Below are 14,300 nucleotides of genomic sequence, written 5' to 3' on the forward strand. Positions count from 1 at the left end.
TCACCACTGCCACTCCTAGAGACTGCCGTGAAAGTCTAGCCTTGCAGAAACCACCAGGATGAACAGCGGTGTGGCTGCAGCTGCAGAGGCTGCAGGGGATCTGGTGCCCTCACCAGTAAGAGACTCGGTCTCCCTCTGTCCCAGTGGCCTTGGGGCCCCAGGCCTGCCTCACATGACTCATGGGGGAGCGAGGGGGGCCACGTGAACACCAATAGGTCCTGGATTGGAAAGGGCCTTTCAGAAAGGACTGAATCCCCTTTCAAATTATTTGCCCATTTTTGCTGTTGTTTTAATAAATAAAATTTTCTGATGAAGATACAGCATTTCCTAAGAGAATGAACGCACAGTGGGAGAAAATAGATTTGCTATTCATAAGATGAGAAGTGCTGTTCATCTGTGGGAGATCATAAGAGACTATTTTCTCCCCAGCTTAGCATTAGTCTTTTCACGCTGATATCATGAATCAGAATGAAATGTAAAACTGAGAATTAAGCAAACACTTGGAATAAGGAGATTGTTCTGTTTATAGAAATCGCCTTTGCCTAGCAGTGGGCTATTAAAGCAACAGACTACATTAGCAGTCAAGCACCTAAAAGTTTAGCAATCATATGATTAACAAGTTGAAAATAGAAAAGTGGAACAAGGAAAATATAGAGGGAGAAGACAGTGACCTATATTATAGCTAATTATCAAAACGGGAACGCTAAAATGAAAAACCCACGGGTGTGGACTCAACAGCTACGGCATCAGGGCCACCCCCCACATGTGGGGTGGCTGCCAGTGAAGGCACCCCCCCCGCCCCCGCCCGTCTGACTCACCTCCCCTGCTCTGGTTGTCCCAGCATCCGCGAGGGCAGCCTGCACCATGATTCGGGGCACGGGCTGAGGAAACAAGCGAACAGGCAGGCGTGAGGGATCAAGAGAAGCAGAACAGAGATAACCAGAGGTTTCCACTGAACAGACTGGAGAGCCCGTCAGGAGGACCCAGTCGAAGTGAACTTCTACAACTTTCGCGAATTCTAACAAGTCACTGCCAAGTAGGCCTGCCAAGGGCTAGCGGCGCCACACTACACAGGGAAGTATAAGCAGTAAGGAGCACAGCAAGCGGCTGGTAACCCCAGAAACGTGCTGAAAACAGTAACACACACGGCGTGCTTACACGCGCACAGGCTCTGCGCTCATGTACGGCGCATGTTCGTCAAGGCTGTTCTGCACTACAAGCGTTCTAGGACGCCAGAGAGAAAGGGTTGGAACAGGAAAGACTGGGAAGGGCTTCAGGCAGGAGGTGGGACACAAACGAAGCCTTGATGGCCAAGGAGAACTGGTGCCCGAGCAGGACCAGCGCGTGTCTTCACAGGAAGTGAGGAGTAAGGAGGCCAGTCTGGCTACAGCCCACTTCTGGGGCAGAGCACAGAGCGGGACAGATACATGGAGAGACGCTTTGGTATCCCAATCAAGTAAGGACGAGGACCGCCAGAGATGCCTGAGTGAAAAGAGCAGGAGCTTGAGCTGACGGATCTGGCAGTAGAAGGCAAAGCGACTGGAGAAATATTTAAAGGCTAAGGCAGGCAGATCGCTGAGGAGACTCCAGCAACAGAGCAGATGAGAGGGGGTGAGAGCCTGAATCAATGGCTGTGTAAGCAACAGCACGAGAAGGACGTCATTACTTACGGACATGCGGCTCAAGGAACATTAAAAAAAAAGAGTGAAAAAATCATTAGCACCAGGATAAGGAAAAGGGAGGTCAGAAGAAGTAGCTGGTAACTGCGAAGAAGAAATCGGGCATCCTTTTAGCAGCTGCTGGGTTTACAACGGCACTGAGATACAGAGACAGACGGGATTCTCTCCAAGAAACCACGAATCCACCACTTCTGCCTTTATTCCATCAACCAACCTCTGGCTCCTTCTCAGGTCCTCCCGTTCCAGCACCAGAGTCTGGACCTCGCCTCAGGATGCCCAGCTCCCAGAGGATCCTGACAGCACAGCCTCACAGGAGGGTCAAAATTGGGTGTCGCAGTTTGTTTTGATGTAGTAGCAGTGTTCTTTGTCTTGTTGGATCCAAAAGGAAAAGTCGCTGACCACTCATCTCTTACCTAATCTAAATTGCATAGAGAGGCAGATTTCCTATCTTTCCACTTCCCGTCCTCTGACCCTACGTGCTCCAGGTCCTCCCCGTTCCCACGATGGCTTCTACGCCATCAGGATGCTCCGGACAATTGGCAGGCACTAAGGCTGGATGGCCGAAGACTGGCTTCCTACTGAGCAGCCCCAACTCTTACTGAAGGGACAAGAGCCCACCTGGGACAAGATGGTGCACTCAGGAGGTTAACCTGAGTTCACAGCACCAGATAAGTCCGCTCTGCTGGCGACCCGGTGGACAGTGACAGTGGAGTTACTTGAGCAAGTACCCTCCACTCCACCTCACAGTCCTTGAATACAGGGGCTGCTGTCTTCCTTTTGGTATTTACTTTCTTCCATAGTATCTGAAGTCCCCCACAGACGGAAAGGTGTTCGCAGCGTATTTCCTTCGTAAAGGCAGAAAAAACGTCTCTTAAGCTCAAACCCCAAAATACTTATATTCCTCAGTTAGATCTTCTTGAAAGCAGACAAGATGGGGGTGAAACATTCCCCCGTAAAGCATAAACAGGTAAAATCCCACCAAGGGTGGAACATAACCAGCCAGGATGAAGCCTCTCTAAGATGAGAGGACTCTTGCCCTCCTGAACAGAACATGGAAACACAACTTACACTTTCCTCTCGGACTCAGGGGAATGAGAAAACTCCAGAAAATGCTTAAAAAAATACCTGTTGCCATGAGTGAAGGGACGAGCCGGTGACACTGTGGCATCAGCGAACCCACGGGCTTCCTGGTACCCAGGGCCCCACGTCACGGCTCCGGGCCGTCACACTGAGACCTCACGTCTCTCCTCACAGGCTTCCCGCCACCGTCAGTCACTCCCATGACCACTTCTTCACCAGCAACATACCTGCCTCGTGAACAGGCCCACCCCGAGGCCACCATTCAGAGGAAGGGGGAAGCAGGACACTGGATGATGACATACATCTGAAACGCTAAACACAGTGTCGAAAATAAGATGGGATCGGGTCTGAGTGGGTCCTGAGTGTACTGTCAAGTACTTGGAGCACACCTACTGCTCACGTGCTCGTAACTTTGTGGGGCTCCCTCCTTGGGAAGCCAGGTGGTGGCGGCTGCCAGAAACCAACCCTGGCCAAGTGAGCATCAGGTAGATATGTCCCCGACAGAGGACTCTGAAAGGTGCAGGCTAAGAGGATGGGGTAGAGGCATACAACACCGGCTCTGTACTGATTTTTACTGCAGCGAGGTGACAAGCACACAGGATTCACGGTCGTATTCTCTCTACTTTTATGTATTTCAAATTTTTCCATAATACCGTCCTACGTGAAGAAGATAACCGGGACTCATTCAATGTACAAATTCAGTTCAACAAAGACTTGGGTCTCACAGTGTACGAGGCATCGCAACAGGTGCTGGGAAGAACACAAAGTTCACAAAGTCACAGGCTTTGCTCTCGGCAGACCGGCAAGGACATGTATGCAAATGACTGAAACAGCAAGGAAAATGATAGATACTAGAATGAAAGCTTCAAAAGCAGAGAAGATTCAGAGGAAGGGATGATAAATGAAATAGGCCTAGCATACCCTCCCGGAGGCGATCGCACCTTGAGACAGGCCTTGAAGACTGAGCGGCTTTTCCCGGGGCAGAGGGACACTTCCAACATGAAGAACGACATGGCAAAGGCACGGTGCTCTTTGCGCCTGATGTGTTCCCTCTACTGCCACCTCTGTCCCCAGAAAAGCTACTCAATCTGCCAGGAGGGCTTGGGGAAGACAGAATGATCTAGAGTGACCCGCACCGGGCAGACGGAAGCAGGTTAGGGCCGTGTGCAGGCGGCCTTGTGAGCTTATGGTTGATTTTCACCCACAGTGATGAGCTATCAAAGGTAAATGAATGAGTGGTGATAAGAGCTCCGCTTGGAGACGATTAACCCTTAAACAGGGGAGATATGAAACTTGGAGAGATCAATGAAGAAGTTGCTTCAACGGTTTGGTGGAGAGCTATTGAGAGCCTGAACTTGGGTGGAAAGAGGAAAAGGAACTGAAAAGCTAGAGATAGGAGGGAGAGTCCTGACCACTTGGAAAGAACTGGCTGGGGAGGCTGGGGAAATAGAGTCAAAGATGATGCCCAGGAAGGATGGATGACCGGGAGGAGGGTCACGGTGGTGTTAGCAGAACCCGTGTCCATGCATGTGTGTGCCCCTGTGCATGGGCCCATGTGCAAGGGTACGGGGACCCAGCCTTGTGTGTTGGGCAATAACCTGTGATGAATTCAGGAGCTTCATTAAGGATACCAAAAATACCTACAAAGTGTACTGAAATCTTAAGTGTGCCATTTGTCCTTCACACCTAAGAGCTCAGATTTCCAAATGTGTATTGTTTGCATTTTAATGCTGTTTTACACATCCTCAGTGCAGGCAGTTGCCTCCTATTTCAGGAGCTCAAAACATTTCAGATCATAAGTTCATTAATCCTTACGACACATCTGGCAACTATTAATAAAAATGACTGCGAAGTCTTTTGCAGCTATAAATATTAAGGAGAAGTCCCACAAGGCAGGCGAATATAAGTATAATTATCTACATCTCACACTACAGACACCAAGGCTCGGAGACATTCACCTAATGGTTACATGCATCCAGGCTGCCCAGTGAGCCGGTGACAGAGACGGCAAAGGACCGACTTCCAAGCACCAGCTGAATGTGCAATCATGCCGTCTGCTGAGCATCACTGAAGCTTAGCAGATGAGTGGGTTCCAAACAAGAGAGCTGCTCAGAAGTATTTCAGGGAAAAGATGAGGGTCACATCTCGTATCACAGCCCGTCATTTTTTAATGCCACATGAATGAAGAAAACAGGGCAGATCAGCTCAGAATTTCAACCAGGCATCGGAGTCACTGGGAGACCCCTCTGCCTCAAAGCATAAAGTTTTAACACCTTGGCAACATGTAAAGGCCCTCACCTCTCCGTGAGGCTGCACCCTTTCCTCGCTTGTGAAGCTAACCCCACTCTGAACTGACCACACTGCTCTGCCGGAGCCTTCCTCGAGCTCTTCCTTTTCCCTAGGGCATCATGTTCTACCTGGTGAGTGCCGACTCACATCTGTCTCAGCTTGAGCATGATCTACTCTTCCCGAAACTGCCTTCACCGCAGCAGCCCCAGACATACATATTACAGCATCCGTAACATCACCCTGTTTAGCTCTCCAAAGGGTAGGGATTATGGCTCATTCATCTCTGTATTCCCATACATAAAAGAATAACTTCATGTTTGTTGAATGAATAAAAATACGTAAATGAACAAATTAATTACTTAAGTGACATGACAAAGGCCACATTGTACAGTTACAGAGAATTTGGAAAAGAATAGACATTTTGAAATTTGGGCATTGGCGTAGGTAGAGGGGAGAAGAAATATTTTAAAGCAAAAAATATTCACTTCATTTCAAAACACTGAATTTTCTGATGCATTTTTTTGTTTGGAAAATGAACCTTTCCTAATAATCACCCCTCACCCTGAATTTGATAAACTCTCAAATGTCATCTTCCAGTGGTTCCTAAGCAAGTATGATCCTCTAGATCTTCTTTTTTAAGATTTTATTTTTTTTAAGTAATCTCTATACCCAATGTGGGGCACGAACTTACAACCCCGAGATCAAGTCACATTCTACCAACTGAGCCAGCCAGGCGCCCCCTTTTTTAAAAATTCTAACCAAGCATAAGAACATGAGATGTACGATTTACCTTTGTTATAAATAACCAGTAGACAACCTTTGGTTTTCATGATGCTAAAGTGAGAAAAATAAATAAACAAAACCAAGCAGGGGGAGTGTATACAAACAAAATACTTCCCAATCTTCGAATATATTCTGATAAAAGTAATAAACAATGGACAAAAACAGACACGTACAATTACCTAAAGATCAAGACTCAGCAATACCCTGATCAATATAAACATACTTTTTAAAGGTTATGTTAATCAGAGGCAGGGCGGTTAGGCTGCAAGGGGCACTGCGAAGTCACAGGACGAAAGCTGGAGGAAGCACCCAAGCGCTGGTCCAGACAGACACAGCAGCTGCCTGCAGGATCTGGTCCCCACAGGCGGTCCCCACTCACGGAGGAGGCTCAGGATTTACACTCTGGTTTTCCAGGGTGATCTGGCGAAGAGTGTGTTAGCCATGATGACGCCAGCACTTTTGTCCATCTGGCAATTATATTTCTTATTTTAAATGAGTAACACAGCATTCTACCTGACCCATCAGTTGTTTGTCCGTGTAGACCTTATCACCTTGGGGGTTGCACATCTGGAAGATGGTAATCCAGGACATGTGCATTCGCTAAGCAATGTCACCCAGAGAGGATGACAGGTGGCCACCAGCTGGTCCCTACCAGACACACTTTTATCCTACCTGTCACCTGCCCCTTTCGATCAGTGACCTCAAAGTATCAATGCAGGCATGGAAAGGGGACTTAATTTTTCTGCCCAATATTACAATGCCTCATGAGGTTTGTATATACACTCGAATAGATTCTTTGGGTTTTATCCTCTTCAAATCTACCCTTGAAATTGCAGTCACAAGAGCTTTCTGAAATGCAAATTTGACCATGTCATTCTCCTGCTATAAAGCAATGATTCCCCATTGCCCATAGGTAATTTTTGTTAAAAGATTTTATTTATTTATTTGAGAGAGAGAGAGAGAGGTCAAGCAGGGGGAGGGGCAGAGGGAGAGTGCAGCACGAGGGGAAGCAGACCTCCCCCGGCCAAGTACGGAGCCCAACATGGGCCAGGTCCCAGGACCCCAAGATTGTGACCCAAGTGGAAGTCAGATGCTCAACCGACTGGGCCACCCAGGTGCCCCCATAGATCATTTTTTTAAGAAAGGAATGGGAAAGAAAAGAAAATACAAATAGGTCCTACTCAGTGTATTTCCATGTCTTGACCAGTCCAGTCCCTCCTTCAAGTACTTTAGATTCATTCATTCTACAAATATAATCACTTGCAATATTTTAATCAGATCCAGTGAAATCTCTTAATATCACAATTGTGCATTCAACTTTGCTTCTTGAATACAAATCTCAGTATGCCATTCACTAGGCTCTGTATCCTTAGACGAGGTGCTTTATCTACCTGAGCCTCATTTTCCTCAGTATCAGAGTATCTAGTACCACCCTCTCCGTGCTGTCCAACATGGTGGCCACCAGCCCCGTGTAACTACTGAGCACTTGAAGTGCAGCTAGCATGGCTGAGGAAGTTAACTTTTAATTTTACCTAATTTTAATGAATAATGTGTAAATTTAAGAATTAAAGTGCCTTTAGGTATGTTTGGAACACCTTGGGCACAGGGATCTATTGTTTCAACTTTATGACTCCAAATGCAGATCAAGGATTTCTGACAAAAATTTAGCATCCAAATTGAGATGTGCTAGAAGTGTAAACTACACACCTGATTTCAAGAACTTTACAGGAAAAAAAAGAAGGAAATACCTCAGTAATTTTTTTATATTGATTACAGATTGAAATGACAATATTATGACTATACTAAGTAAATTGTATTACTAAAATTAATTTGACCTATTTCTTTTTACTTTTCTAAACTGATAAGAACAGATACTACACTTGATCTTAGCCAAAAGGCCGAGAAGCGATCTTTTTACTTTTTTAAATGTGCCTACCAGAAAATTTAAAATGTCACGTGTGGCTCACATACTTGTACTGGACAGCGCTGACCTAACTCAGCACCACTGCTGAGCTAATGCATGTAAAGTGCCTGGCACACAGTAAACACTCAGCACATTTGTAAAATCCCATGCTCTTCCTAATCACTGGAATGTTTGGTGTCTTCCAAGATACTTTTAGCTTGGTGTACTATAGAAACCCACTTTTAAACAATCAACAATTATATCTGATGTAAAATATAAATCGAAAGATTCTCCTTGTGTTTATCAGCCCCAAAGCCATTCAAGGATATGATATTAATTCCATTTTCTTTCAAATAAAGAACCTTAGGTATTATTAATTTACTCATTTACAAACACGTATCGGGCGCCTGCTGTATTTCGAAGACTCCACACATAGAGTTCCTATGCTCCTCAGAAATAGGCACTCGGGGTCTAGTATCTGATATTCCTATTTAACTAATTATAAAAAACAACTAAAAGGTCCACTCCTTCGATCAATAAGTAAACTGTTTTATCAGTGGGTAAAAGTGAGTAAGACCATCAAAACAGACTTATTTCACTGTATTATTTATATATGTGTTAATTCAACTTATTTGAGGTAGTACATATAGAAAATTTCAAATACTAGTACTTCTGGAGTTGTCAGAAAAAATAGTTTCTTATTTTTATAGAATCTAGTTTACTTTTTAAACTTCCACATGATAATTGTTAACACTTACTTAAATATTTACGTGAAAACAACAACTTATGGGGCGCCTGGGTGGCTCAGTTGGTTAAGCGTATGCCTTTGGCTCAGGTCATGATTCTGGGGTCCTGGGATGGAGCCCCACATTGGGATCCCTGCTCAGTGGGGAGTCTGCTTCTCCTTCTCCCTCTGCACCACCCCCATGCTCATGCTCTCTCCCTTGCTTGCTCTTTCTCAAGTAAATTAATAAAATCTTTTAAAAAACATGTTTTTTAATTTTTATTTTATTTTTAATATTTTATTTATTTATTTGAGAGAGTGGACAGGGATAAGCAGACTCCCCATGGAGCAGGGAGCCCAACTCGGGGCTCGATCTCAGGACCTCGAGATCATGATCTAAGCCAAAGGCAGATGCTTAACTGAGTGAGCCACCCAGGTGGCCCAAAAAACTTATGGTGTTTTTTTTTTAAAAGGATGTAATTTCACTTCATTCGAAATAATGGTTATTAGTTTTTCAAGGTTATTAAAAGACAAAATATTTGTTAATCTTAAAAATTTTAGGAGCACCTGAGTGACTCAATCCAACCCTTGGTTTCGGCTGAGGTCATGATCTCAGGGTCCTGAGATCGAGCCCCAAGTCGGGCTCCATGCTGAGCATGAAGCCTGCTTGGGATTCTCTCTCTCCCTCTCCCCACCCCCCCCACTTGCACACTCTCTCTTAAAAAAAATTTTTTTTTAATAGGGTCTGGGGCGCCTGGGTGGCTCAGTCAGTTGCGCGTCTGCCTTCAGCTTGGGTCATGATCCTGGGGTCCTGGGATCAAGCCCTGCATCAAGCTCCCTGCTCTGCGGGAAGCCTGCTTCTCCCTCTCCCTTCTGCTCCCCTTGCTTGTGCTCTCTGTCAAATAGATGGATAAAATCTTTAAAAACAAATAGAGTAAGGGCACCTGGGTGGCTCAGTCGGTTAAGCATCTGCCTTCCGCTCAGGTCATGATGCCAGGGTCCTGGGATTGAGACCCGCATCGGGCTCCCTGCTCCACGGGAAGCCTGCTTCTCCCTCTCCTCCTGCTTGTGATCTCTCTCGCTATCTCTCTCGAGTAAATAAATAAATAAAATCTTAAAAATAAATAAATAAATAAATAGAATAAAATAAAATAAAATAGGGTCTAAATCTAGACTGTCACCTGTTTGGTATATCAGGTAAGCTAAGAATGGTTTTTACATTTTCAAATTACTAAAATAAAAGAATACTTTGTTACATGAAAAAATGATATAAAATTCAAATTTGGAGGGTTATAAGTAAAATTTTCTTAAAACACATCCAGACTCACTTACTATTAAGTATTGTCTACAGCTAGTTTTGACAGGCCTGCAAATCCTAAAATAATACTATATGGCTCTTAACAAAAAAAGTTGGCCAATCTCTGGTCTAGAGGCTCATACAAAAGTGTACAATGACAATTTCTGAAAAATGACTGGCAGACTAAGGTCTCTTCAATCAACTTCTGTACTGCCTCAGAAACTCTCATTTTCACTATTTTTCAGATCAACTACCATGCCTGATTGTGAAGACAACCTTGTCAACTCAGTATCTGTCAATACAGTACCCACACATTTCTGGGGCAAAGAGAGATGGCAAAACATTATGATTTTGGAAAACTAACAGTAGTAAAAGTGCCTGAGAATTCATTCCTAAAGCAATTGAATGGAAATCATTTGCCTTGAATTAAAAAAAAAATTTTTTTTTGAAGTCTGTACTCCAGAAACCCTGTGCAAACTTGCCTTTGTTAACTCAGGAACAAGTGAATGTAGCATAACATATACAAGTATATTTATTATGTGTGCTACTTACTAAATTACAAGGCGGAAATGCTCATATCATTATTCTTTGAAGAACCTGAACAACTGGGCGCCTGGGTGGCTCAGTTGGTTAAGCGACCGCCTTCAGCTCAGGTCATGATCCTGGAATCCCTAGATCGAGTCCCGCATCGGGCTCCCTGCTCGGCAGGGAGTCTGCTTCGTCCTCTGACCCTATCCCCTCTCATGTGTTCTCTCTCTCAGATAAATAAATAAAATCTTTAAAAAAAAAAAAAAAAGAACCTGAACAATTAAGGAACACTGAAGGCTGGAAGACAAGACATAAACCCTTTTTTCTTATTTTGGTTAGTTATGGTGATGAACCCTTGGTGATGATGACACAAGGATAAGCATTTATATGTTCACTTTACCAAGGGAGTCCAAGCATGAGCAGCCCTACAACCGCATCTTTGCGCACAAGGGAAGAACTAGTAGTTGGTTTGTTTTTTCCCATTTTATATACGGAAGGATCACTGACATGAAAGATGGAATCGCTAGCCACACAGGCATCTTTTCAATCAGCATCCGAGATGTGCAGGGTGCTGCGCTCTCTCCTCAAGGCTTTGTCCTTCCTCCACAGTGGAAGCAGTGTTGAAAATGGAGAAAAATATCCCTGTGGTTGACGAGACAGTCCCAAGCAAAGTGCAGGACACTGAAAAAGGACAGGCCGTACAACAAGGACAGGCCAGAAATGTGACTGTGCTTTTGATGGCGGAAATTAAAGCTGAGTATTAACTCGTTAATTCTCCAGATGAACCAACAACGCCATTTGGAGTCCCAAAGTTTGAAGGACATAAATAGCTTCATCTGAACACAAACTTCTAGATACATGAAAAACGCTATTATGCCAAATTAATTCAATCTAACTAATTAGAGAGCAGGAAGTTCTTTCAATTATTTTATGTGCTGTCTGAGAAACACACTTGAATATGAGTACAGATTTCATTAATTGCAGTTCATTATTTTCCAGATTAGTTACTAAACTCGCATCAGAAGGTCAAAGACAGCAATTCTGTCAGCTGCCACCTCTTCCGGTGCAGTATCTTTGCATTTCTGGAACTCAGAAATTGATTACAAACAAAAACAAATCTCCATAAAAATGAGAAACATAAATCTTTATGAATATCTTCAAACCAAAACATTCTGTAAGATATAAGAATCTTCGTTTTTAAATCTTCAGAATAAACTGCTAACTTCTACCCTACAAGGAAAGATCCAAAGAGATCTTTCCAAATATTGAAATAGAATGCCAAAAAATAACAGCAGCTTATCTGAAAACCTGCTGACTCCAAAGAACAAGTTAATAGACATTAATCTTTTCGTTAGAGTCTCACCACGGTTATACGTTTGCATCTCTCCATGAGGGAGGGTATCGAACACTCTTGTTTGAAAATGTCAAGGACACACTGATTAAAAGTACTTTTTTGAGAATAATCCTTCCTTCATTACACAACTTCTGCCTCTCTTCCACCTAACAGTGAAAACACAGCAATGACTGGTAGGAACAGGACCTATCCCATTCCTCAGTTCTTAACCTAGACTATTTTTATATTCTCAAAATCTTATTTTCTGAAAACAGAAGTGGCAAAAATTCCACGGTGTTCTTTTTTCTTAAGAGAGCACCCTGCTATCTCTAAATCATCCTACTTATTCACAGCTGCTACCATTCTCTTTGTTAATTTCATCTCTGTCATTCTCCGCGCCTTCCACCCCCTGCCTTAGCAAGCCGCCCTTATACCGTTCTCCCCGCCTTGGTGCTGCCATCCCTTGAATGCTTATACAATCAGCTCTCTTAGTCATTGTTTGGTCAAGCTATAAATAACTCCTCTAATCCTTCCTCATAAATCATTTCTGACGTTATCCCCTGAAATAAATCCAATTGGTCAGTGGATTTCACATAGTAACATACCCAGAACCAAGTGCAGTAATCTAAATGTGGTCTAATAACACCAAGGGTGGCATTCAGGTGAGTCCGTGGGGGTGTCTTCGATATTGTGACTACTTCAGAGAAGGACTTTAAGCCTCCAAACTAAACAGGGACAGAAATATAAAAAGGGAAGAAGTTTTAGTATCTTTCACCACAGTTCGGTGGGAAATGGAGAGAGAAACAGCTTTACAAATGATAAAAAGATTAAGTTGGGGCAGGGTAGAAAGAAAATGCGCTATCATACATGGTCTATTTGGTTACCATGTACTGTTTCTGTTGATCCTCAAACCATTTGGGGGTTTTGGGTTTTTTTGTGCTGTTACACATTATATGTCTTCAGCAAGGTTACTATCTATTATCTCTAAGTCTTATGCAATATTAATATCATATTTATTCTTTCCTATACTGTAGAATTGATCCAGATTCCTTTTAGGCATATGCACTGATTTCTATTTTTTCTGGGTTCTCTCTTTGATGTTATTCTATAACACAGTTTTTTAGTCTGGTATTGATTATTTAATGACTATTTATACAGGCCATTGAAATGAGTGCACTAACAAAGCACCAGCAGCAAACAAAACATAGAATCAAAATAGAGAGCAAGCTTCACAGTACTTGTGCATTTCTTTACGCTACTGGTTAAGTCATACCATTAGATACCTCACACAGAGCTATGGCAAAGCCAGGCAGTGAACAGAGTGGTCTAGGAATGCTGGTCAGCATGAATCTGTTTTAGGCTTACAAGATTGGGTACACAAAGAAAGGCCACAGACAGGGTGTCCCTTTATTTCCATAATGTATCTAACAAAGTCTCCCATGAGCTCTTTGGTAGAAAGAGCAAGAAATGTGGACTGGGGTGGCAGTTACTGAATATGCAGAGCTGAAACGCTGATCTGTCACCCTGTGACTTGAGGAGTAATCTTGAGTTGCCTAAGAAAGGGTCCTCTCTCAGGCCCTCTAACGTTCAATATTTTGTTTATGACTCAAGTACAGAGAGACTATGCCCTTAAAAAGCTTGCAGGTGATAGCTAAAACACATGTATTTTTTTACATAATTACTCAAGAAATATCTTGACATTCTAGGAGCATTAAAACAAAACTGAGATGAAAAATTTTAGAAATCAAGCTAAAGTTCCTTATTTAAGTATTTTTACACATCAATTAGACAACATAATAATAAAAGAGAAGAACTGCATTGCCAAGAGTGTAAACAAATAAACAAGCAAATAAACAAGCAAACACAAAAGGGAATGCTAACTGACCAGAGGCACAACAAGCTAATACTGGCCTTTAAAAAAAAGTCCAATCATATGCTACTTTGGTAGAAGTACGTTATTTAGAAGAGGGAGATGATAATTGTACCATTTTCAAGCATGGGCTTGAAAATACTTCTGGGCTCCCCACTCGAAGCAAGACCTGGACAAGACAACTGAAGAATGATGAAGCACTTATTATCTGAGATACAGTGGGCTAATCTATAGCTGTTAAGTCTGGAGAAAACCTCCTCTTCCCCTCCCTCTAACTCCTGGGTAATAGCAGAGGAAACTCTGAGGCAAAGACTGGTTGGAAATAAACTGATCTTTTTCCTGTGAGGACTTGGAGGTGCCACAAGGTGGGGCAGGGCAGATCATCAAAAAAAGTAAGACCCTCAACTTTAGGTATCAAATCTGATTTCCAAGTGAATCAGATGGCATTATAGTAAAGACTACTATTTTAAAAAATTGGGGGCAGGGCACCTGGGTAGCTCAGTTGTTAAGCGTCTGCCTTCGGCTCAGGTCATGATCCCAGGGTCCTGGGATCGAGCCCACATCGGGCTCCCTGCTCCTCGGGAAGCCTGCTTCTCCCTCTCCCACTGTCCCTGCTGTGTTCCCTCTCTCACTGTGTCTCTCTATGTCAAATAAATAAATAAAATCTTAAAAAATAAATGAATAAATAAATAAATAAAAATTTAAAAATTGGGGGTACTAAAAAAAAATCTAACGAATACAGCATTGTTCTTATTGCTGTTATTTTGAAATCCCATTGGCATTACAGTGCTCCTATGAAACACCACTCAGATGG

At 43.2% G+C, this 14,300-nt stretch overlaps 1 protein-coding gene and 1 pseudogene across 2 annotated transcripts in view; both read right to left on the bottom strand.

Annotated features, from left to right (window-relative positions):
- KIF13B (kinesin family member 13B) overlaps positions 1 to 14,300 on the bottom strand; it is a 200,012-nt gene that overhangs the window by 9,543 nt on the left and 176,169 nt on the right. Inside the window, exon 38 of one of the 2 annotated variants that reach the window (XM_032389218.1) lies at positions 819 to 881. The exons of the other annotated variant lie outside the window; for it this stretch is intronic. Coding sequence (XP_032245109.1) covers positions 819 to 881 — 63 coding nt within the window. The remainder of the gene's footprint in view (positions 1 to 818; positions 882 to 14,300) is intronic. 2 annotated transcript variants of the gene reach the window in all.
- On the bottom strand, positions 7,638 to 7,741 carry LOC116622682 (annotated as a pseudogene).

Source organism: Phoca vitulina, unplaced genomic scaffold, assembly GCF_004348235.1.
Source record: "Phoca vitulina isolate PV1807 unplaced genomic scaffold, GSC_HSeal_1.0 scaffold53, whole genome shotgun sequence".
In the NCBI taxonomy this organism is placed as follows: Eukaryota; Metazoa; Chordata; class Mammalia; order Carnivora; family Phocidae; genus Phoca; species Phoca vitulina.